The sequence below is a fragment of the Magnolia sinica genome, chromosome 1 (genome assembly GCF_029962835.1).
Source record: "Magnolia sinica isolate HGM2019 chromosome 1, MsV1, whole genome shotgun sequence".
NCBI classification, from domain to species: Eukaryota; Viridiplantae; Streptophyta; class Magnoliopsida; order Magnoliales; family Magnoliaceae; genus Magnolia; species Magnolia sinica.
Window position 1 is genome coordinate 101,178,277 of NC_080573.1, and position 23,913 is coordinate 101,202,189.

At 38.5% G+C, this 23,913-nt stretch overlaps 1 protein-coding gene across 2 annotated transcripts; it reads left to right on the forward strand.

Annotated features, from left to right (window-relative positions):
• The first annotated feature begins 7,998 nt into the window (after positions 1–7,998).
• On the forward strand, positions 7,999–10,163 carry LOC131252575 (GATA transcription factor 5-like). Of its 2 annotated transcripts, XM_058253201.1 has the most exons (3): positions 7,999–8,154; positions 8,307–8,621; positions 9,123–10,163. In XM_058253201.1, the coding sequence occupies exons 2-3, from the start codon at positions 8,319–8,321 to the stop codon at positions 9,798–9,800; spliced, it is 981 nt and encodes a 326-aa protein (XP_058109184.1). In that variant the 5' UTR covers positions 7,999–8,154; positions 8,307–8,318; the 3' UTR covers positions 9,801–10,163. The 2 variants fall into 2 exon arrangements, with proteins under 2 accessions (XP_058109184.1, XP_058109178.1); XM_058253195.1 differs by lacking the exon at positions 7,999–8,154 and having other exon boundaries at positions 8,212–8,621.
• Positions 10,164–23,913: the final 13,750 nt, after the last annotated feature.

A 23,913-nucleotide genomic window follows, 5' to 3' on the forward strand; every position in this document is an offset into this window, starting at 1 on the left:
TCCATTTTATTACTTATTATTAACATGTCATCAACATACAGACAAATAATAATGATGTAACTACCATCTACTTTAGAATATATGCATTTGTCAGCTACATTATGCATGAAACCATGAGAAATTATTTTGGAATCAAACTTCTCATGCCACTGTTTTGGTGCTTGTTTTAATCTATACAATGATTTGACTAATCTACATACTTTGTTTTCATTTCCTGGTAGAACGAATCCTTCAGGTTGTTGCATGTATACCTCCTCGTTGAGGTCACCATTCAGGAATGCAGTCTTTACATCCATTTGGTGGATGTGAAGATGATGTATGGAAGCTAGCGCAAATAATATCCTAATGGATGTTATCCTAGCTACAAGAGAGTATGTGTCAAAGTAATCTATCCATTCTTTTTGTCTAAAACCCTTAGCTACTAGTCGAGCTTTAAAGGTTTGGATAGTCCCATCAGTGTGATATTTCTTCCTAAATACCCACTTACAACCTATGGGTTTAGAACCTGGAGGTAAGTTAACTAGTTCCTATGTTTGATTTGATAGTATAGATTCCATTTCATCGTTTATAGCTTCTTTCCAGAAAGCTGAGTCTCTAGAGGATATGGCCTCTTTATATGTTTTAGGATCATCTTCTATAGTTATTACTATAGGTATTTTTCTTATAACATTTTCTCTATCTCCTTCTACAATATGGAAAATGACACGTTGTGAGTCTATATAGTCATCTCCTAGACTCTTCTCTATTCTTGTCCTTTGACTTCTACAAGGCTCAATTGGAGCTTCCACCATCTGTGGAGCAGTGCTATCTGGTTCTCTATTAGAAGTTTGGATTTCATTATCTTTTGACTCTAAGGATAGTGAGTTTTCAAAGAACTCAACATCTCTTGATTCTATTATTGCATTAGACTCTATGTCTAGAAGTCTATAAGCTTTACTATTTTATGCATACCCTACGAAGGCGCACTTAATAGCTATTGGTCCTAACTTAGTTCTTTTTAGATCAGGGGTTCTGCAATATGCAAGACACCCCCACACTTTTAGATATCCTAGGTTAGGTTTTCTACCTCTCCATGTTTCATATGGAGATATTTTATATTTTTTAGATGGAATTCTGTTTATTATATGGCATGCTGCAAGCAGTGCCTCTCCCCATAGACTTAGTGGCAACTTTGCTCTTATAAGCATTGAGTTGACCATTTCTACTAATGTTCTATTATTCCTTTCAGTTATATCATTTTGTTGAGATGTGTATGGCGCTGTACATTGATGTATCAGTCCATGTTCTTCACAGAAGTTATCGAATTCATTGGAGAAATATTCTCTTCCTCTATCGCTATGGAGAATTTTTATTTTCTTATTCAGTTGATTATCTACTTCTACTTTATATATTTTAAACATGTTTAATGCTTCATCTTTACTTTTTAATAGGTACACATACACATACCTAGAGTAATCATTTATAAAGGTTATGAAGTACCGTTTACCTCCACGAGTAAGAATGCCGTTTAACTCATAGATATCACTGTGCACAAGATCCAATACTTGAGACGATCTTTCAACACTTGGAAAAGTTTTCTTTGTCATCTTGGATCTTATGCACACTTCACATTTTTCGGTTTCATTATCTGTGTATGAGATTAAACCATTCCTATCCATGAACTTCAAGGTACTATACCCTATATAAGCTAATCTATCATGCCACAGTCCAGTGGATTCAACCATATACGCAGAAGTGTTACTTTCATTCAAAGAAAACTCAACCATTCCGTTACAAGCATATCCCTTTCCGACAACATTCTCATTTTTGGACAGAATCAGTTTAGCTGACTCGCACACCACCCGTATACCTGGTTTTCCCAGACGATCCCCAGAAACTAAGTTTCGCCTCATGTCTGGGACGTGCAATACATTAGTTAGAATCACTTTCTTTCCCGAGGTGAATATCAATTCGACAGTTCCTTTGCCGACGACCTTCGATCGGACTTCATTACCCATTTGGACTTCTTGATCATTGGTCAATTCCTCATAGGTTTTGAAAGCTGATTTGTCGTAGCACACATGTACAGTAGCGGCAGTATCATACCACCAACCTGGAACTTTGCCTTGGATGGTATTCACCTCAGTGATCATCGCCACGATATCGCCTTCTTCTACTGCACTTGCCTATTTTTTAGATTTGCGATAATGGCATACTCGAGCATAGTGCCCAGTTTTTCCACAGACATGGCATGGGCCCTTGAACTTTCCGTTTTTCTTTTGGGTGTTCTTCTTGAATTTCCCTTTATTAGGTTTCAGGGAATCGTCCTTCTCGAGATGTTTGTTATTAGTGTTTTCTACAGCATGTACCTTAGACAAGGTATTCCCGTTATCATTTTTTCTATCACGGTTACGGGATTCTTCCTCAATCCTGAGGTGTTTATGGATTTGTTCCAGTGTGTAGTCCTCGGTTTTATGCAGCAACTTCTTTCTATAGTCTTTCCACATCGGTGGCAATTTGGCGATTATAGCCTCGACTTGGAATGATTCAGGAAAATCGATTTTTATCGCTTTGATTTTGTTTACTATTAGCTGCAATTATTGGATTTGGGGTAGCAGTAGTTTATTATCTACCATGCTGAAGTCAAAATACCTGGCGATGAGAAATTTGTTGGTACCTTCTTATTCAGCCTTGTATTTGAATTCCAGAGTGGCTCAGATCTCCTTTGCTGATGACGTCTGTTGATACAGATCATACAGGCGGTCGGAGAGATCGTTCAGAATATGTCCTCAACACAAGAGTTCGTCTTCGGCTCTTTTGGTGCGGGCAGCTACTTGTTCAGGTGTGTCGTTGTCAGATGCTTCAGGTAGTGCTTCAAATTTGGATCTAATATGTAATAGATCTTCAGCGCCGTCAGGAGAAATTTCAGCTTGTCTTACCATCTTGTAAAATTGGTTCCATCAAACCGATCAAGACGTATCAAGTCTTGATTCATCAACTTGATGGATGAAACACTATTGGCTTCCATCAGTAAAATAACGCTTTAAGTTTGTTGGAATTTATACAGATTAATGTATTTCTATATAATATGGAAACCGAAAAGTGCAAAATAATCAGAAATCAGGACAGGCTAAAGCACGTCTGAAACGCTGTCCTTAAAGCGTTATTTGCCCCTACTTAAGTGAATTAAGTATGCTGGTAGGTTACAGGCAAATAGCTTCTAGGATACAACGAGCCTGGTGTGGGTTTGCGTTCAGCAAACACGAAGGCCCACCAAATGGAATCAATTACACACTTTCTGGGAGTATTACTATATAAAGGAAAAAATCCCAAAAGAAGAAGAAAAGAAGAGAAAAAACTTCTGCGCAGGTCAGTTCAAATCTTCAGCTACTGGTTCAGTTGAACCGTTCTAGACCACACCGCTGGTCTGTTCTTCAAGCTAAGGTTTAAGCCTTGCTATGTTGCTGAAAATACTAGAATATATGAGTGGAGAGGGGCTGGCTGTCTCAGTTCGTATGGTTTGCTGGAGTGAGTTGAGATGGTTTGGAAATCCATCCAAGTCCTCCTTTTATAAGCTATGGTGGTTAGGGGGTTATGGTCTAGAGACTTAAATTTCATTAAGTCATTTCTGGCTGTTGGAAAACTAGCCGTTTTATGGCCGTTTTCTAACTGTTGTGCATGGACCATCAAGCTGCTGTATGCTGACTGTTGTGAGACAACAGCTAGCCGTTTTCTAGCTGTTGGGCTAGCCATGCAGCAGTTACAGCTGGACCCTGCACTAATGGCTCAGCTGTTACAGTTTCTGTTGCAACAGCTCTTTTCAGTCCCTCTATTTATACTGAGAGATCTCTCTCTCAGTCCTTTAGTCTCTCTACTAACCAGTCACCCGTCATAGCCACTTAGTCGCACCACGGCTCGCACACTTCTCGCTCCGGTTCTCTCAAGGTCGCGAAGGAGCGACTCTCGCTCAAGGTCGCGAAGGAGTGACACGATGCGGAAGTGCGAAATGCAAAGTGCGCCACTAGCGCCTCTACAGCCATACTGCCTCACATGCCTACGCCCTCGCACCGAGCCCGAACCCATGCCAGAGCCCATGCCCGTGATCGAGACCGAGACCGAGACCGAGCCCGTGCTCGTGCCCGAGCCCGAGCGCACTGGAACACGCAAGGTCCATAGTCCACAGACTAGGTAGATAAATATTATAATACTCCACATCCTTCATATAAACCACAAGTTTTTCTCTTCTCTTTTCCATGTGGGACTATTCCCAAAAAATCCGTAGAAAAGTGTTTTTCAAAATAACTTTTTATATTATATTTTATTTTATTATTAAAATATTTTTTATTAAAATCCATATTTTTGCAACACATGATGGGTAGCTTGAAAGGTCCTGCTAGGGCCCGAGGTGTGATGAGAAGGCGCAACAGGAAGGTACACGTCCCAAAAACCAGAAATCATGACCATCCATCAGTTTTGTCTTTCCTATTTTTTATTTTTTATTTACAAAAATGAAAACGAAGAACAGTAAGGTACATCGAAATCCATTTTCCAACCTTCGACGTGGCATCTTAAAAGAGGTAACATCATATCATACCTTATCATACCTTGGGCCTCATCCTCTATGTAAGTAGGGACCAACAAAGACCGTTGTACAACAAATGATTCTTGCACAAATATCTTCATTAATAGTGCTGCTGTTTCCATATGCATGCCAGCTCACATCCCTTGGTTTCTATAATACAGATGAAAGAAAAATCTCGCCCACCGGGGTCATTTTCCCATGCACAGGGAAACGACGTACTGTGCATGGAATCCATCTCATCCATGGAAGCAGACTGAGTCCTGCTCCACAGAATCAGTCCAGGCAGGGGCTATATGGGGCCCACCGTGGTATATGGGATTTATCCACTCCGTTCATCTATTTTTACAGATCATATTAGGTTATGAGCCCAAACATAAGGCAGATCAAAGGCTGAAGTGGACCACACAGTGGAGATTGAATTCCCACCATTAAAAAGTTCATAGTGATAATAGAAGTTTTGGATATAGCTGGCAGAGCTTATGAACAGAAATAAATATCACAGTGGACCCTAGGAAGGTTTAAGTAGTGGTCGTCTTTATCACTACTGCTTCCTATGGCGTGGTTCACTTGAGCATTGTATCTACCTAATTTTTGGGTTCTTACACTAAAATGGTATGGGAAAATGGTTGAACGGCATAGATAAAACCCATATATCACAGTGAGCCCCATGGAGGCCTTGCCTGTACTGATGTCCGTAAAGGTGGGACAGGACGCAATCCGCTTCCCCTGATTTGCATTTCTCTTTTCTATGGCCCACAAGAATATTAGATCTGGATGAAAATTATATGAGATTCCACATCACATGAACCATTCAGATTAGACACCCATGGCACGTGTGCAAAGGTGCGCATGTGCGTAGGTGCGCAGGGGAGCATGACCCTGTATGTGTGTGTGTGTGTGTGTGTGTGTGTATATATATATATATATATATATATATATATATATATATATGCCCGAGGTCATACGCAATCCACCTCATTAGCCTTGGTCCAAAACTTAAGCCTGATTCAACGCTCAAGTGGACAGCCTATATGAAATTACACCCAAAACTTTTAAATAAACGTGAAATGGCTCACCTGAGATATTCAAATATTATTATCTTGGATAATGCTTTGGCCTTGCGAGATACATTCATCGAATGGATGAAATTACATGAAAACACTGCTAAGGACCATATACAAAACTAATGGTGGACGTCGTATCCCAATTTTTTCTTGGCACGTCGCCTACCCGAATTATGGATGGTCATGATTTCTGGATCCAAGACGAACATGTGGCAGTGAACCTGATGGACGGCGTGGATCTTGTTCCACTCACGTGGAAGGTACGCTCGCGCGGCTCTAAAAATAGAAGTCAGCCGACGGAGTTGGGAAAGGCATTTTGGTAAATATGTAATAGAAGAGGGGTAGTGAGGGGAAGGAGAAAATAGGGGGGAATAAAACACGGTGAGAACGGAAAGGGGCCGGTTTCCTGGGAGGCCGTTGGGTTTCGTTTTTCTTTAGTGGGACGGGATTTGAATCTTCTACGGTTACGGTCCACGCTGGCTGGCTGGCCCATCTCTGTAAGCGGTGACTTGGAATAGTCAGACTATCCTCGATAACAACGGTATCAATGTAAGGACAAGAAAGACGACTGCGATGGTCCACTTCCATTTTCTTCAGTCATGGTGGTTTATATACATGCACGTCAATCTGTACCGTCCAAATCATTGGGCCAATTTTGAATGGACCACTCAAAATATCGAAATATCTGGACCTTAAAACTTACACTGCTAAATGGTCCACAAGGTCTAGGTTCTTTTGGTAGTTCACCAACATTTTGAAAATGGCCAGTCCGTCTCTTGCTGCACTCATTTAGGGCTATCTGAACCATCCTTATTGTGGGGTATATCGTGGATGGATCCTGACCGTTGAATTGATGGTGATCAAATGGATGGTCTAAAGTATATTAGTAATGTGTTCAAATTCAATGGTAGAATCAGATGGCTGCTATTATCTTTTCAGCATCACTTTTATGCTCCATCTACAGTTGGGTCAATGATTTAAACGGTCACAATTGTTGTGTCTACAGGGTAGGATGAATTATGGCAGGATGTTCCAATCTCTGTAGACCTCATGGTGATGTACGTGTTTTATCTACGTGGTTGATCTATTTCGCCTGCTCATTTTAGGGCATGAGCCAAAGAATAATGCGGATGGAAAGTGCAGGACCCTACCACAGGAAATAGTGAGGATTCAACACTCAATATTGAAAATTTCCTAAGTCCACCAATGATATTTTATTTGCCATCCAACATGTTCATGAGATCAAACTAATATAGATCAAGGAAAAACACAAAATATAAGCTTAATCCAAAAATTATGCGAATGGTAGGTGTTCAATCTCCACAGTTTTTAAAGTTTGGTCAACTTGAGCCTCGGATCTGCATCAATTTTGGACGAATGCCTTAAAATAAGTTCAAAAAAACAGATTGACAGTGTGGATAAAATAGATATGGGCCACATCTACCAAGTTAGTCTGCAGTCATCGCATTAAGTAAACTATGATGCACGAACTGTGAATGTATGTTGTTTATCCACGCCATGTTTTTGCCCCTCATTTTAGTAGTTGGGCTAAAATTGAAGCATATCCAAAGCCTAAATTGAGCTCAACACAGGAAATAGTGAAAATGATGATTTCTACTTTTAAAACCGTACTAGGCTCCATGGTGATGTGAATTTGTCATTCAACTTGTATATAAGAACACACAAAAATGGATGAAGGGAGAACACAAATATAAGCTTGATCTAAAATTTATGTGACCCCCAAGAATTTTTCAACGGTTGACGTTCAATTCACAATGTTTCCAGTGATGTGGTCCATCTGAGCTCACTGTATGCTTCATTTTTTCGTATCAAGCCATAAAATTATTGGGTAAAATTGATGGACCGAATGGATAAAATATATAAATTAAGGTGGACCCCACAGAGTTTACTGTACGCATTCGGCTTCCATCCACTTCCTCAGTACTCTGACATAGTGAAATGACAATTCGCATTCACGTGGAAATTCTTAAAAACTGCATACGTGGTGTACCTTACAGGCAATTCAAAATAAACTGTTCAAAATCACGGGGTCCCGCTACATTGTTGGACATTTATTGGACGGTTAAAAACAAAAAATACATAAAATATGTGTCCAAGGATCAGAATCCGGGATCGTTCAAACTGGGAGTGTAACTTAAGGACAGTGGGCTCCATAACCTAGTCGGTTTCATTCGAGTTAATGAGACGCCACGTCCCTGGTGCCTGAGCACCACGGTGCCAGAGTATCAAATAACTCCCCTGTATATCTACGTGGAAGGTGGGAAGAGACACCATAATAACAGTAACGCATTCCTTTCCACTTTTCAGTTTTGATTTTTCCACCCCACTTTCATATTAATTTTTTAAAAAAGAAAAAAAAGAAAGGGTCAGTTGCCTTGCATACGGACGGACGCTTTCAACCCTCATTCAATGCTCTACCAAACGCACCCCATTTTCTTCCAATCCAACCCTTCTCCTTCTGCAATTCCTAGTCTTACCCTTCTTTCTTTTTCCCCTCGTCCTTCAAAGGTAAATACCATAAATTAAAATAAATAAATAAATAAGAGTTTTTTTTTATCTGACGTCTCTCTCTATCTCTCTCTCTCTCTCTCTCTCTCTCTCTTGTAATAAGATTCTGTTCTTCTTCTTTCTTGTCTTCAAAAAGCTTTTCCTGTTTTCAGTAAGAAATTAAAATGGAGTGCGTTGAAGCGGCAGCAGCGCTTAAAGCCAGTTTACGTGCGGAGATGCTGGCCGTCAGATCATGGGCCCAAGATCAGTCTTCCAACGACGACGATTGGTGCGGCAACGGAGCCGCTGCTGGCGGGGATGAGTTCTTCGTCGACGGGCTTCTGGATTTCTCGAATGAAGATGGTGTTGGAGGGCTTGAAGAAGAAGAAGAGGAGAAGAACTGCAGCGTCTCCGTTTCGACTGCCGATGATAATTCAAACTCCCACGTTTCAGTTAAGGACGATTTCGAGGCGGGAATCGGCGTTCCTGTAAGTGCTACTGTTTCCTTAGGCCGTATTTAGGAATAGAATTTCCAAAAATCATGTTATTGTTCTGCCAAACGCGGGCTTGAACTTTCGACATTTACTTCGAGAAATGTTCATTTTCCCCGCTTCTCCTCCAAAGTAAATAACATCTGAGCCGTTCAATCGGCAGGCCACGCCGTGATGGTCGCCTGGGGCGAAAATCAGGTGACTACGGTTTCGAAAACAATGTACAGCCGATGATCTGACACCCACGCAACGAGTGGATTGACCTGATTTTCGCAGAAGGTAATCTTAATGGTGTGGCCCAAAGTTTGAACGGCTTGGATGTCCCGTTAGTTAAAAAATCCGAAGGCGCGACTTGACTGGATCGGGTTGACTCGGACGAGTTTATATTCCAACACGAAATTCCATCGAGTCGACTCGGTCGAGTTTCGAGTCGAGTCATCGAGTTTTAGAAGTATGTTTCCATGATATTTTCTAACGTTTTTTAAATTTGAATTTCAGACGGACGACCTAGCCGACCTTGAATGGTTGTCTCATTTCGTTGAAGAATCATTCACGGAATTCCCATGCTCTACCGACTCTTTGCCGTACACGTGGACGGCAACGAAAAACCCCACAACTGGCCCAGACAAAAAGAGCCCAAGCCCAGACCAGAAGAGGGGTTTTGTGATTGGAATCAACGTCCCAGCCAAGGCTCGGAGCAAGCGTGCGAGAACTAGCACACGTGTTTGGTCTTTCAGTAGTCCGCAGACTACCGAGTCTTCCACGTCATCGTCCTCGTCGGCGTCTTCTTCCTCCAATTCTAGTCTCACCTTCTGTAATACCGCCCAAAATCTCGATCTTTATTACGGAAAACAGCCTTACAAGAAGAAGAAACCGGCAGTCCCGGTAAAAGACCGGAAATCCCCGGTTCAGCAGCCCCAGCGCCGGTGCAGCCATTGTCTGGTGCAGAAGACCCCACAGTGGAGAACCGGACCGCTCGGTTCCAAAACCCTATGCAACGCTTGTGGGGTCCGCTACAAATCTGGCCGGCTCTTGCCGGAATACCGCCCGGCGGGTAGCCCTACTTTCATGAGTCATGTGCATTCCAACCACCACAGGAGGGTTCTCGAGATGCGCCAGAGGAAAGAGGTTTCGGACCCACACGAACCCGGTCTACCAGCGGTTGAGAGTTTTTGAACCAGGTTCGGTTCGCGTGTACATTTCGGGGGGTGGTGCTTTTTGCAGTTTGTAACGGATTAGGGCAGATTTTTCGGACGGTGCGTTTCGTAGCCTGTAACGAATTTTGGAGTTTACTAGAAATTTTGGGATCTCCAGATGAACGATCTAGATCATAGCTTGGTGGGGCAGTAGGGCGAGGCAGATTACACAAATTCTTCCCTTTTTTCCTTTTTTTTTTTGTTTTTAGTTGAAAATAGTTCAAAAATACAAAATGTAAAAGAGGTCAGTAGTTAGAGCGGAACAGTGAAGAAAAAGCAATGGCTAGGATTATATGATGGGTGTACTTTAAATTATTGGCAATCTATTATGAATTTTTCACCAGATGGACGGTCCCGATTTGAAGAAGAATTGCGTTGTACCAGCAATGATGCGGCACTAGCGGATTGTAGGAAGGGGTGGCTATGGCCGGCAAAGTGGATTATATATCTGTCCATCATACATGCTCTTAAATATGGATGGCCTTGATCAGCCTATCACGTAATCTCAGACCTGGGCCCACCATGTTGACTCGATCCATCGGGTGGGTGACCTCGTTGACTCTTAGTACATAGGGACACAGGTGGGCCCACAACGCAGAGAACAATGGAGATGGGACGCCAAGCATATGCATGGGGCAACAGGGTGTGTATTCAAAAATTAGGTGGACCATGATGCATGAATTTAGAGGTTTTAGGCTTAATTTTACGTTCTTTACATTGCGCGGTTCATTTGAATTTATATGTTTTTATACTAAGGACAGATTATTTAATGGATGGAGGAGATTTCTCGCATTCAAAGGAGTTCGTTTCGCACCATGGATTCGAGGCTATTTTAAATTCCTTTGTTGTTTGGTTTGAAATGAGCCATGAAAATTTGAATTACATCTAAAATCTTTTCAAAAGTTGCATGTCTAACATGTGTGTTACTAAATTATTAATATATTGAACACATAACTCACTAATGGTACCAAAAATAATTAAATTAACAATTGCATCATTATAATTACTTTAATATAATGATCAGCACAATTCAAGCATTGTCCATATAAATCAATAGTTAAAAATTTGTTACACACCGATCCATTGTTCAACTGGCAGACTAAGTGGAGATACCTCGTTTCAACACTTGAGGTCTGGGCATCGATCCGTAGTGGGGGTGGCTAACATGGAGCGTGTGCACTGACATGAAAAAAAAAAATAGTTAAAAATTTGTTGGTTATATGATCTTGAGCTTGTGATCTATCCAAGACTTAGAAATTCATCATTTTCAAGTGATGTATATATTTTAGCAGGCTTATTACAGCTATTGCGTCAAATATAACATTCGTTCACTAATTAGAGATATTAAAGTTGATTTAACAATTAAATTAAAAACCTCTATAAATATACTACATTGGATTTAAGTTGGTTCAAGTGTGTCAAACACAATAGGAGTATCTGAGATCCTGGGTGTTTCAAATCAGGGATTCTAAATCCATCCTCCCAAACAGACCCTAAGGTTAAGGTTATTATATGGTTACAAACGCAAATATTACAATGGTCCACAACCAAATGAAACGGGGCCGCGGCCAATCCAGGAGAAACTACGAACGCATACCATTAAATGACAATAGACGTGGGAGGGTGACATCATTGAAGATGGTCTTCACCTCGTCGCTCCAGCTGGCAAATTGTTCAAGTTACGTCAATTAAATAATTTTAGCCATTGATTAGTTGCTTTCAAAAGTGCCGTTGGAAACAAAAAGTAACAAACGGCCAGCATTCGGTGGGTGAAAGTGAAGAGTAACGATGGCTAAGATCGCTTGATAAGTATTCTTTTTTTTATATATATAAATGGGCCATCCATGACGGATCGAATTAAATGGACGGTCCTGATTGATACATCACCCTACCATGGTGTTAAGTGGAGAGATGGTTCTACCGTATTTCTATCCTACCGCACTACCTTTCAAGCACAAGAGTCTAACATGTGGCGACATATCACATGTGAGGGACGGGTCATTGACGTAGTTTGGCCGATTGTTGAATCTGTCATGGACCAGAACTCAAGGCAACTCATATACATGGTGCGTTACACGTGGACCATATGCTCATTGAATATAGACGTTTATCCATCTTATAGCCGCCCACGCACGGAATCGAATTGTGTGGTGTAGAACACGGTGCCAGCGTCCTTGCTGTGTATACGTGGAAAAGCATTGTTGGCTTCACCATCCACACCATTCATCTATTTTTATACATTATTTTAAAGGATAATGTAAAAAATGAAACAGATTTAAAGCTTAAGTGGACCACACTACCAGAAACAGTGGAGATTTAAGACATGCCATTGAAAACCTACGGTGAGATACAAAAGTTTTGAATCAAGCTTATATTTGTGATGCAGGGATGAGCATTACGAGGTCGAACATTATCTTCCTCAAGGATAACTAAAGCTTCTTTAGATTCCTCACATAGAGTTCTCGAATCCATGGAAAAAAAGAAAGAAAAGAAAAATAAATAAATTCTATGAAATTCATAATTTTATTTCGAATTGCGAGATACGTCAATTTAAGGTCTCACGGTCCATATAATTTCGGTCATCAACTGGGTCTTTTCTAATCCATCTTGACCATGAAAGTGTCTGCGACCAGCTCTACATCAATTTGTCTATTCCATTATATTGTTGTGGCATTATAAATAGGTTCATTGTCAAAATAATAATAATAAATAAACATTATAATGAGCCTTAGGATGATTTTAATGGTGGGAATTATTATCCCTACTGCTTTGTGTGGTTTGGTTCACTTAAGCTTTCATCTGTTTCATTTTAAGGCTCATATCTCTTAATGATATGAAAAAATAAATATACAATAAGGATGAAACACATGTATCATAATGGGCTTAAAGAGATTTTCCAAATATACATAGTTCCAATGTGGCTGTTGTGCTCTACACTAGGCAATCTAAATCCCTTACATACCATTTTCGTTGACGGTTGACACTAGGGTGGCTTTCACGAGCAGTTCACTGTTCAACAGAACGTGGATTGCATACTCACAGTGTAGATGATGCTATGTGAGTTGTTGGACATAGGCTAGTGGGGCCCACTGGTGGGCAATCACTAGTGGGTGGGTCCCATGAGGTTAAGCCTCTTCCGTTAGAAGATGGATTTCAAATTCAAGTTTGAATAACGATTTAGATAAGGAGATAAGGATAGGACCGGATGATTTCTGGTCTCATCCAAACTCCCTATCCTTTCCTATAAATAGGATGAGGCTCTCTCGTAAAAACATATTAAGGAATAATGAGAGTAAAAAGAGGAAAGTGGTAAATTGAAATTTGTCCTTTTAGCTTGTCCTTGTGACGATCTAAGCCATAGATCGTAATCTGAGGCCATCTATACTATAGAATCAGAAGGGTGATTAGACGCATCTACTCCTGTAGTGGTTAGGTGGACCGCTAGATCTGGATTGTTCATCTTCGGCTTTGTGGATGTTCCATATCGTGTAGACCGTCAGATTTTGAGGGCTCACTCTTCCGCACAGACTTTCAGTGGTATCAGAGCAAAACTTAATGGCGGATGTCCAATTTATTATTTTCATTACGAAAGGTCGGTGGCCTGTTTTATTAAATTATATATTTTATTTTAATTATATATCGATCATTTTCATTTATTATTATTATTATTATTTATTTTCTTCCTGAGGTATGGGAATTAAATAATGATAATAATAATAATCGTAATATCAAATATATAATATCTAAATTTACTTTCTACAGAAAAGGGTTAATCCTAAGGATTAGTAAAATCAGACATAGGAGATTTGATAAAGTTCAAAGTTAATGGGTAACCTATTTAATGGGTAACCCTCTTTAATGGATAGCCTCTTTAACAGGAAACTTTTTTTTTAAAAGGAAGCCTATTTAAAAGGAAGCTTCTTTTAAAAGTCACCTATATTAAGATTTGATCAAGCTCGAATATAATGGCATACCATATATTGATTTGAGATAGAAATTAATGATAAGGGACATATTGAGGATTGAACAAAAAGAAACATTTTTTAATAGGCACCACATATTTAAGGGAATAATGATAGTGTGGGTTTATTATATTCCTCTAATGAATATGTAGCTGGAATATGCATCAATTTGCACCATCATGATTGTGGGATTTTTTTTTCTTCTTTTTTTCTTAATGGCCCAGAAAATTAGTTTATCAAATTGATGGATATAATATGAATGACTAAAAGTTTAATAATCAGTGATTAAATTCATTTTTTGGTGACATTTTTAGGCCTTATATTTTGAATAATAAGGATTGGGGTATGCATTCACTACTATAGATAAATTACAACAAATTATTACATAACTATTGAAGGCTTGAAATTCCATTAAGTGAAATCTATAGATAACAATTTTATCCAAATCATTGTTGTCTAAAGCCTCCTTAAACAAGTGGGCTCATATTTGGACTTGGACCATTTATTCATGTAGTAGCATTTTTATGAAACCATCTGAATATGCCTTTTGTATCAAAAATAAAGGAACCATAATAAGCAATCCATGAGTGGTTGGAAAGTTCATATGGACCCTATATTAATATACAAATTCAAATTGGCCGTATCAAAAGCCCAATTCATTTTCTTTGAAGATTAAGTATATCTTATTAAGGGTTTTTTAATCAGCCATTTATGGGATAATTTAAACCAAGTAATAGGAAGTGACTTAGGATTTTTTTACGCAAGATCTAACCTATAAGTGCGGTCTGTTTTAATGATTAACAGTTTAGATCTCTTAAAATGATAAAGATCGATGTATGTATTAAAATAAATTATATATAAATACATAATTTTTTATATATTATATATTAGTATCATGAATGCAATCATATAAGGTGAACTACACATTTTAAAAGTTAGACAAGTAAAATGTATATCTCACGTGTTTCTTGATTATTACATGTACATATACATGCATGTGAGTGTAGTTTCCTTTATATCATTAGATTCCCTATTGATCAAGAGACCATTAGTGATGGAAACGATCATCAATCATGATGATCAATGTTGATAAAAGGATCCATGTATCATCAATAATGATCATTAACGGTAATGATCGGATCCATCGCTAACGGATATGATCACTGGTGATGATAGAACTCTCTTTATATCTAAGCACTTAATTTTTTAAATCTGATGATAATGTTTATATGTGTGATATAATTAGGCTTGATGTGATTAGATTTAAGCCCATTTTTCATTGAAAAATAAAAAACTTAGTATTAGAAAATTTCTTATAAATAAAGGTTGTGCATAACCTAAGTGGGAGTTAATTCTCATCCATCAAATGATACATGCAACCTGTAATGGAAGGTTACACGTTATACAAATATATTCTTATAAAAGCATCAAATTCATCTTAAAAAGAGAACTTGATTGATCTACACCGCCCATAAAGGTATGTGGACTTTCATATCTTATTAAGATGTGTTAACTATTTTTATACCTTGAAAATTTGAATAATACGTAGAAATGTTGATGATTAGTACCAATACCTTAGATCATAGGTAAGAAGAGATACTTGATGCAATGTAAAGATGGTCACTAAAGCGTTAATCATCGAACAGCTCAAAGGACAATAATTCGATGGTAACAACTACGAAGACTGGTCCCGCGCGGTGCGAAGCCTTTTGGACGAAGACGACATATCGCATACACTCGATGAGGTTCAAGAGGAACCTATAGTGGCTAAGAACGAAAATTTAGAAGAACATAGGGCTGCAATGAACCGCTACAATAAGTAACGTAAATAGAATCGTTCTGCCCGTAATGTACTAATTAGCACAATGCATAAAGAACTCATACCAACGTATGAAATGCATGACACTGATAAAGGAATCTAGGAAGCACTAACAAATGCCTATGCGCAGAAGTTAGATGCAAAAGTTCAGGCAATGAAATTAGAATTTCAGGAATATAAGATGCCAGTCAATTGCCCCATCAAAGATCATATCCGTAAGATGGAGCAGATGATGGGTGCTCTTAAGAATGTTGAGTGCAAATTGACTAAAAATTAAAAGATAATAGCAATGCACCGTTCCTTGCCCAAATCTTGGGATCCAATCAAAAGAATTCTGAACCATACTAATTCTATCACTATGTTCAGAGACTTTGTGGCCATTTGGTACGAGAGGTTGAGATAAATGCAATTCAGCCAGGTTTGGCTAAGGCCTTTGTAGTAGAGACCTAAAAGCGGAAAGCTAACAAAAAATGGTATAGAGCTCGCAAGAAGGTGAAAAAGAATGACCAAGAACAAAAGTTTGCAACACCTCCTACAAATCTCAAGAAGGAGGATGGAAAGAAGGAAAAAAAGGCTGACATAATTTGCTTCATTTATAGAAACTCCAACCATTGTGCCCGGCAGTGTACCCATCAAAAGACGGTAATTCCTAAGTCACTAGATACTTTGTATGTAGGCGTTTATTCTGAAATCTTTTCCGTTGATACTACATCTAACGAGTGAATTTTAGATTCAAGAGCAAACAAAGCACGTGACACAAAGTCGTCAAGGACTCGAAGAATTTCGACTTGTAGTTAAGGGAAGTTACAAGGTGTATATGTGAAATAATGTTGTTGAAGATGTATTAAGGATTGACGTTTACCATCTCCGTACGCATATAAGGCGAATAATAATCCTCCATGATACTCTTGACGTACCGAGTATGCGTCAGAATTTAATTTTTTTTCTAGGTTATTATTCGATGGTTTTGATATCATTTTTCTGGGACACGAGTTTATTTAAGATTAAATAACCTCATCTTTGCAAGGAGAAATTTAATTTTAGATTTATTTATTCTGGACATAAATTATGATAATGCACCTCTTGCTTTATTTGTTATTTCAAATGAAACTATAGTATATGAATCTCTAAAATGGCATGCGAGGTTAGGCCATGTCGAAAAGGATTGTATGACAAGACTGTTAAATTCCTTATCCAAAGTTGATTTGTCATTTTGTGAACATTATATGTTCGGAAAGACTTAAAAAAATCATTTCTTAAAGCATATAGGTCCAAGGGCCCACTAGAGATAATTCATTCAGATATCTGTGGACTCTTCAATGTACATGTTAGAAATGAATGTCAATACTTTGTCACTTTCATTGACGATTACTCGCACTATGGATATGTGTATCTCATCTCACACAAATCTAAGGCTTTTGATTGTTTTCTTAAATATAAAGCTGATGTGAAAAATCAGCTTGAGAAAAAAGATTAAAATCATTCTATCTGATAGAGGTAGCAAGTATACATCTGAAACGTTTAAATCATATTGTGAAAACGTTGGCATTGTTCGATAGTACACAATGGCTTACACTCGACAACAAAATGGTATTGCAGAGAGAAAGAATAGGATACTATTGGACATGGTTAGATATATGACGATACAAGTCAAACTCTCTACTACATTCTGGGGAGACATACTGCTTACAGTTGTTTACGTCCTTAATAAAGTCCCATCCAAATCCATTCATAATACCCCATATGAGATGTGGTTTGGGAGGATTCCTTCTCTAGCCAACTTACGCCCTTGGGGATCTTTGGGATATGTTTTGCTGTCTGCTCGCATAGAAATAAATTTGATACTAAAACCATTAAATGCGTATTCATAAGGTACCTCATGCATTTAAAGGGATACGTTTTAGTTTATGAGGATTATGGACGATGAATCGAGATAGAATCTCGGGACGTGACCTTTGTCGAAGATAAATACCCTAGTGGAATAAAGCAAAAGGTTCCAATAAAACTTTTTGATATACACGATGTATCTTAGGAGAGTGGGAGTTCTGCTTCTTAAAATGATGGTACTCCTATAGTTCGTCAGGATAGTGGAAGAACATCTCAGTAGGCTCTTGAGTTACGTAGAAGCGAAAGAGGATTGATTCCTTAAAGATACTTCGATATTGAGGGGCACTCATTCTCCTATGTAGTAGTTAATGATAATGAACTTGATTCTTATTAAGATGCATTGTTATCTTCTAACTCGATCGATTGAGTGAATGTTATGGACGAAGAGATTGATTCCATGAAGAGGAATAAAGTCTAGGAACTTGTAGATTTGCCTTCCAATCGCAAAGCGATAGGTAATAAATGGGTACTAAGATCAAAAGAAAGACAGATGGTATGGTGGATAAGTACAAAATACAATTAGTTGCTAAAGGTTTCATATAGAAAGAAGGCATTAATTACGAAGAGCCTTTTTCACTTATTGTAAAGTTCTCCTCAATTCGCATGATCTTGTCAATTGTCGCAAGTTTAAACTTAGAATTATATCAGATGAATGTAAAGACCGCATTCTTAAATGGTGATTTGGATGAAGAGATATATATCAAACAACCCATGAGTTATGTAAACATAAAGTATCCAAAGAAAGTTTGTAAGTTTTTGAAATCTATCTATGGGCTAAAGGAATCTTCAAGACAATGGTACATAAGGTTCCATTTAGTCATCACTACTTTTGGATTCACAATGAGTGAAGAAGATAATTGTGTATACATGAAACGGTCTGGGAGATCTTCTCTGATACTATCTCTATATGTAGATGATATCATGCTAACTGGTAATGACATGTAATCGTTGATATTGACTAAAGATTGGTTATTCTCGAACTTTGAGATGAAAGATCTCAGTAAAACCAACTTTATTCTTAGGGTAAAAATTATCAGGGATCGCCCTAAGAAATTTTTAGGCTTGTCTCAAGTCACCTACATACAAAAGATCTTAGAGCGATTCAGGATGAAAAATTCAAAAGTTGTTGAAACCCTTATGGACAAAGCTACCAAGTTAGACAGAAAATTATATCCCCAGACTGAAGCTGAGAAATTGGTCATGTCCTCAGTACATTATGCAAATGCAGTAGGGAGCTTAATGTATGTTATGCTTTGCACCAGACCGGATATTAGCTATGCAGTTGGCATAGTCAGTCATTAACAGAGTAACCTGGGACAGTCTCATTGGTAAGCTGTCAAACTTATATTCCATTATCTCAGAGGAACGAAAGATCTAATGTTGTGTTATGAAGACACGAACCTTAAGCCCAAAGGATATTCTGATGCTACTTAGGGTAATGACGCCAATGAGGGAAAGTCTACTTTAGGATATATCTTCTTACTCGGAGGGGGAGCTATTCTATGGTCGAGTAAGAAACAGACATCCACAGCTCTTTTATCTATGAAGGCCGAGTATATTACATGTAGTGTTACAATTCAGAAGTGTGTATGGGTTCGTAGATTTTTACTAGGTCTGGGTGTTGTACCGAGCGTTCGTCAGCCTATATCGCTGAAGATAGACAATACTTCTGCCATTGACTTGACAAAGGACCTTACACACCACCAGAAGTCCAAGCACATTGAGATTAAGCATCATTACGTCTATGATCAAGTGAGAAATAAGAAGGTCGCCATCAGATACATTTCTTCTAAGGATATGATGGTTGATCCCATGACGAAACCTATAACAAGAGATCTATTTCAGGTTCACATCAGGCAGATGAGATTTAGGAAAGCTTGACTGATATGCTTATATCTAGTACCTTTAATCTTTCATTAATGAATAACATATTTCATTTATTCGGTATTGAGTACTTATATTAACTAGGTAAGTAGATCATCCACATTTATCATGAGATCATGTAGGATTTTTATTTTTTGTCAGTAGGCCGGTCACCTACTCGCACAGGTTGACCAACCTTGAATGTACAAGAGAGGTACATTTTAGGTGATTTTCATACACTGAGGTATGGACTTCTCTTTATTGTGAATTATAAAAGATAAGGATATGAGTGAGTTGTATCCGCCTACAATCTTAAAAGATTGAAGATGAGATTGATCAAGTCGAATAACATGATCACACCATTACTTTTCATGCGATCAATGTTATGATCTGAATTAATAGCCAAGTTGTTAAGTTATAAGATGAGTCGTACCTTATATAGAATGACCTGCATATTGTAGACCCGGCATACATCTAGTATTGTCTACTTTACGACTTGAATTGTAGCCATGTACTCGGACCTTTTACCTACATATTGTTTCGATTCGATCTAATCATTGCAACATGCGAGTAGCCAATCCCATAGGTGACTCTTTGTATCCTTAGCCACCCTCCTCTTGTGTATATGAGGATGAGATTGAGTATTGCTATTTTAGTGTATTATGACGAAAGGTCCTTGATTGACCAGACTCAGTTACGATAAGAAAGTAGCTTGATCGATTCCAAATTACACATTTGCGTGAGGAAGATCCCATGACAGCTATATCAAGTTTCTAAAACTATAAATACGCACTTGAAGACTTATCTGCTGGCAATATCGAGTTTTTTATTAGACTTTTGCAAGCGATATTTCTTCTTAAAAGTATATATATATAAGTATTGCTTTAAATTAATTTTAATCGAAGTTGGTGAAAAATAGAGTTTTCAGAATAACTTAATAAGTTAGATAAGTGTGTATGTTAGCCGAGTACTCCAGATCGGGAGTTAACTCCATCCGGTGTGGTCATGCAGAGTAGGACATGCATTGCAAAGCTTAAGTTATTGAGTACTAGTTAGGTGGTCACTTAGTACTTAATACCTGTGAGAAGATTAAAGTGATCCAGCTGGTCCCACATCTCTGATTATTTTGATCGTGATATTTGGTTTTGATTGTTATTAGGCGAGTTAAATGGATAATTTTTATTTTTTATTTTACCTATCCCACAATTTGATTAAGTGGGAGATGTTCGACATAGGCCATTGGGGCCCACTGGTGGGCAATCACTAGTGGGTGAGTCCTATGAAGTTAAGCATCTTCCGTTAGAAGATGGATTTCAAATTCAGGTTTGAATAACGATTTAGATAAGGAGATGGATAAGATCGGATGATTTCTGGTCTCATCTAAACTCCCCATCCTTTCTTATAAATAGGATGAGGCTCTCTTGTGAAAACATATTAAGAAAAAAATGAGAATAAAAAGATGAAAGTGGTATAATGAAATTTGTCCCTTTAACTTATCCTTAGGACGATCTAAGCCATATATTGTAATCCGAGGCCATCTATACTATATAGAATCAGAGGAGTGATTAGACCTATTTACTCCAGTAATGGTTAGGTGGACTGCTAGATCTGGACCATTCATCTTTGGCTTTGTGGATGTTTTTATTTATTTTTATCCATGCCCTCTATCCATTTTGCATGCACAAGCAGATTTAATTCTCATGTGGGCCACACCATAGAAGAGAGTGGTGATTGATCGCCACCATTAAAAGCTTCTTAAGGACACCAAAGTTTTGGATTAGCTGATATTTATGTTTTTACTCCATTCAAGCTTGTGCGATCTAATCAACAGGTTGGATAACAAATAAACATTACAATGGGCGAGTTTTAATCACCATTGTTTCTTTTGGCATGGTCCACCTGAAATTTTTTGAAATTCGTGATTTTTTAAAAGATCAAAATATTTGAAAATTTCAAGATTTTCGTTGTTGCAGTATGCTTTTGTCTCACATCGGAAATGAAAAGAAAAAAATTGTGATTTATATGTGGAGATGTATGTAGTATTCTTACTTGAACTTTCGAGATTGAGACGACGCTCAAATTGTATGTTCTAGTACGTAATAGTGGAATGCATGCATGTGCTTCTGGGCACGGTGGATTATTAATCCGAAACAGTCAACTGCTTTTTAGAACGGTTAGTAGCCTTAAAAGCCACAACGATCCAAAAACAAACGGAATATGATGATCCAGCGGTCAGATCTTTCAATCCAACAACCAAAAATGGCTCAAATTAATGATTAAAGGTAAGAAACGGTCCGCTCCCTACGTGCTTCAGCCAGGTGAAACAAAAGTAATTAACTTTATTTTATTTTTTATTTTTCGATATTTCCAACAAAATTTGCATGTCTCATTTATTTATTTATTTATATTTTTTTATCCATGCCCTCAAATAATGCTCTAAAATGGACGTCAGAGTATTCAATCTGCGTCTAGTTCAACTCTGGCAAATGCATGAGGTGAGGCCCTCTACTAAAATCTTATTCCACTACCCACGAGCGTTGGCTCATTTGTGTCCCATAGGGGATCCAACCTGTTCAAAAGATCCACTCCACTTAAACATTTAAACACATTAAAAATCAGACCAACCTAACTATAATGTGGGCCACCATGTGAATCGGAGATTTTTGGGTGGTTATCCGTTACTTTCTATGCGCGTTGACAGTCTTGTTTTTATAGAATTAATGGTTTCAAAGTGAGGCCGGCCGTCATGATGGTGATATTTCTAAAAACTCAGTCCTGTAACATCATCACATGGGCCACACGGTGAAAAACCATGCCCAGCTATCCGAAGAACTCCAAATTCACCCAGAGGCATACATGATAATTTTACCCTTTCGGACTGGTTAGATGCCATACATATGCCTTGGTGGCCCCTGCTCCAGTGTGGATTGCCTGCTCCTGCCTGTCTTTGTGAATATCCCAGCATATGGCATAGCTCTGAGCCCCACAGTGATGTATGTGTTTGTCTCCGGGCCCAGTATGTATGTGTTTTATCACACCTACACCGTTCATCCGTTTTGCTAGCTCATTTTAGGACATGATCCAAAAATGAGGTAGATCGAAGGCATAAGTTGACCATACCACGGTAAATAGTTGCGATATTCATGCTCACCTTTGAAACCTTTTGAAAGTCCACCATGATGTTTATTAGCCATCTAACCTGTTCATAAGGTCACACATACCCAGATGGAGGGAAAACACAAATATCAGCTTGATCCAAAATTTATATGGCCCACTGGTGGGTTTTAATTGTGGGTGTTCAATCCCTACAATTTCATATGGTGTGGTCTACTTAACCATTAGATCAGCTTCATTTTTGGCCTCCTGTTTGGTTTAAGAAGTTGGTTAAGATATAATTAAAACATAAAAAATGTAAAGTCAAATGCACTTACAAAGTAAAGACAGGAGAAAATTGTAATTATTGTATTTTTAAGTATAATATAATCATTGTGGGGAAATGTAGATGATGTCATTACAAAAATAAAAGAATAAGTAAGCATTACTCATTAACAGTCAATTACTAATTACAGTTGTAATTTAAAAAACCAAACAAGCTAAAAATAAGCTGACAATAAAAATTTATAGTATTGATAAAACACATATATCATGGTGGGGTCATCAAGCGTCGGCCATATATAGTGCATGCAAGATATTTCTGGAGACGCGCTACAGGCAATCTCAGTTCGTTTGTAAGATCACTTATTGTACAAACGTTGCAGCTGATTGGGCCTGTGACTCCTGAAAGAAAAGAACGAGAGAAATATAGCAACTGGCTATTCACTCAGCCGGTCATCGAGTCAGTGCCGCCTTTCACGACCCCCTCTGTCCGGGAAACGGATTGGCTACTCCCCCTGCCACCAGCCCCTTGGCTGATGGTCGGTGCTCTGTGGGCCCCACCATGGTGTATATTTTTCATCCGTTCTGTTCATCCATTTTTAGAGATCATTTTAGGGATTTATTACAAAAATGAGAGGTATAAAAGTCTCCGGTAGACCACACCATAGGAAAACAATAGTGATTGGATATCTACAATTTGAATCCTCCTAAGGCCCACTGTACTGTTTATTTGACATACAATCTTTTGATTAGGTCATACAGACCCAGATGAAGGGAAAAAACAAAGATCAGCTTGATGCAAAACTTTCATGGCCCCCAAAATGTTTTTAATGGTCGACGTTCATTCATCACTCTTTCTTGTAATGTGGTCCACTTGAGATTTGGATATACCTCATTTTTGGTCTTATATCATAAAATGATCTAGAAAAATATATGGACGGAATGGATGAAACACATAAATCATTGTGGGGCCCACATAGCACCGACCATCAGCCATTGACTGGTGGCATGGGGAGTAGCCAATCCGTTTCCCTCTGACCAGGCCCTAGCTGTCAACCAATCAAAACGAATCAAAACTAAGTCCATGCCGGAAACGCAGCACGCTATACTGGAATAAAAATAAGTGCTGATTGAGGCATTGCCAAAAATCATCCCAATGGATTACGTACTGAGTAAAGTCTGTGGGG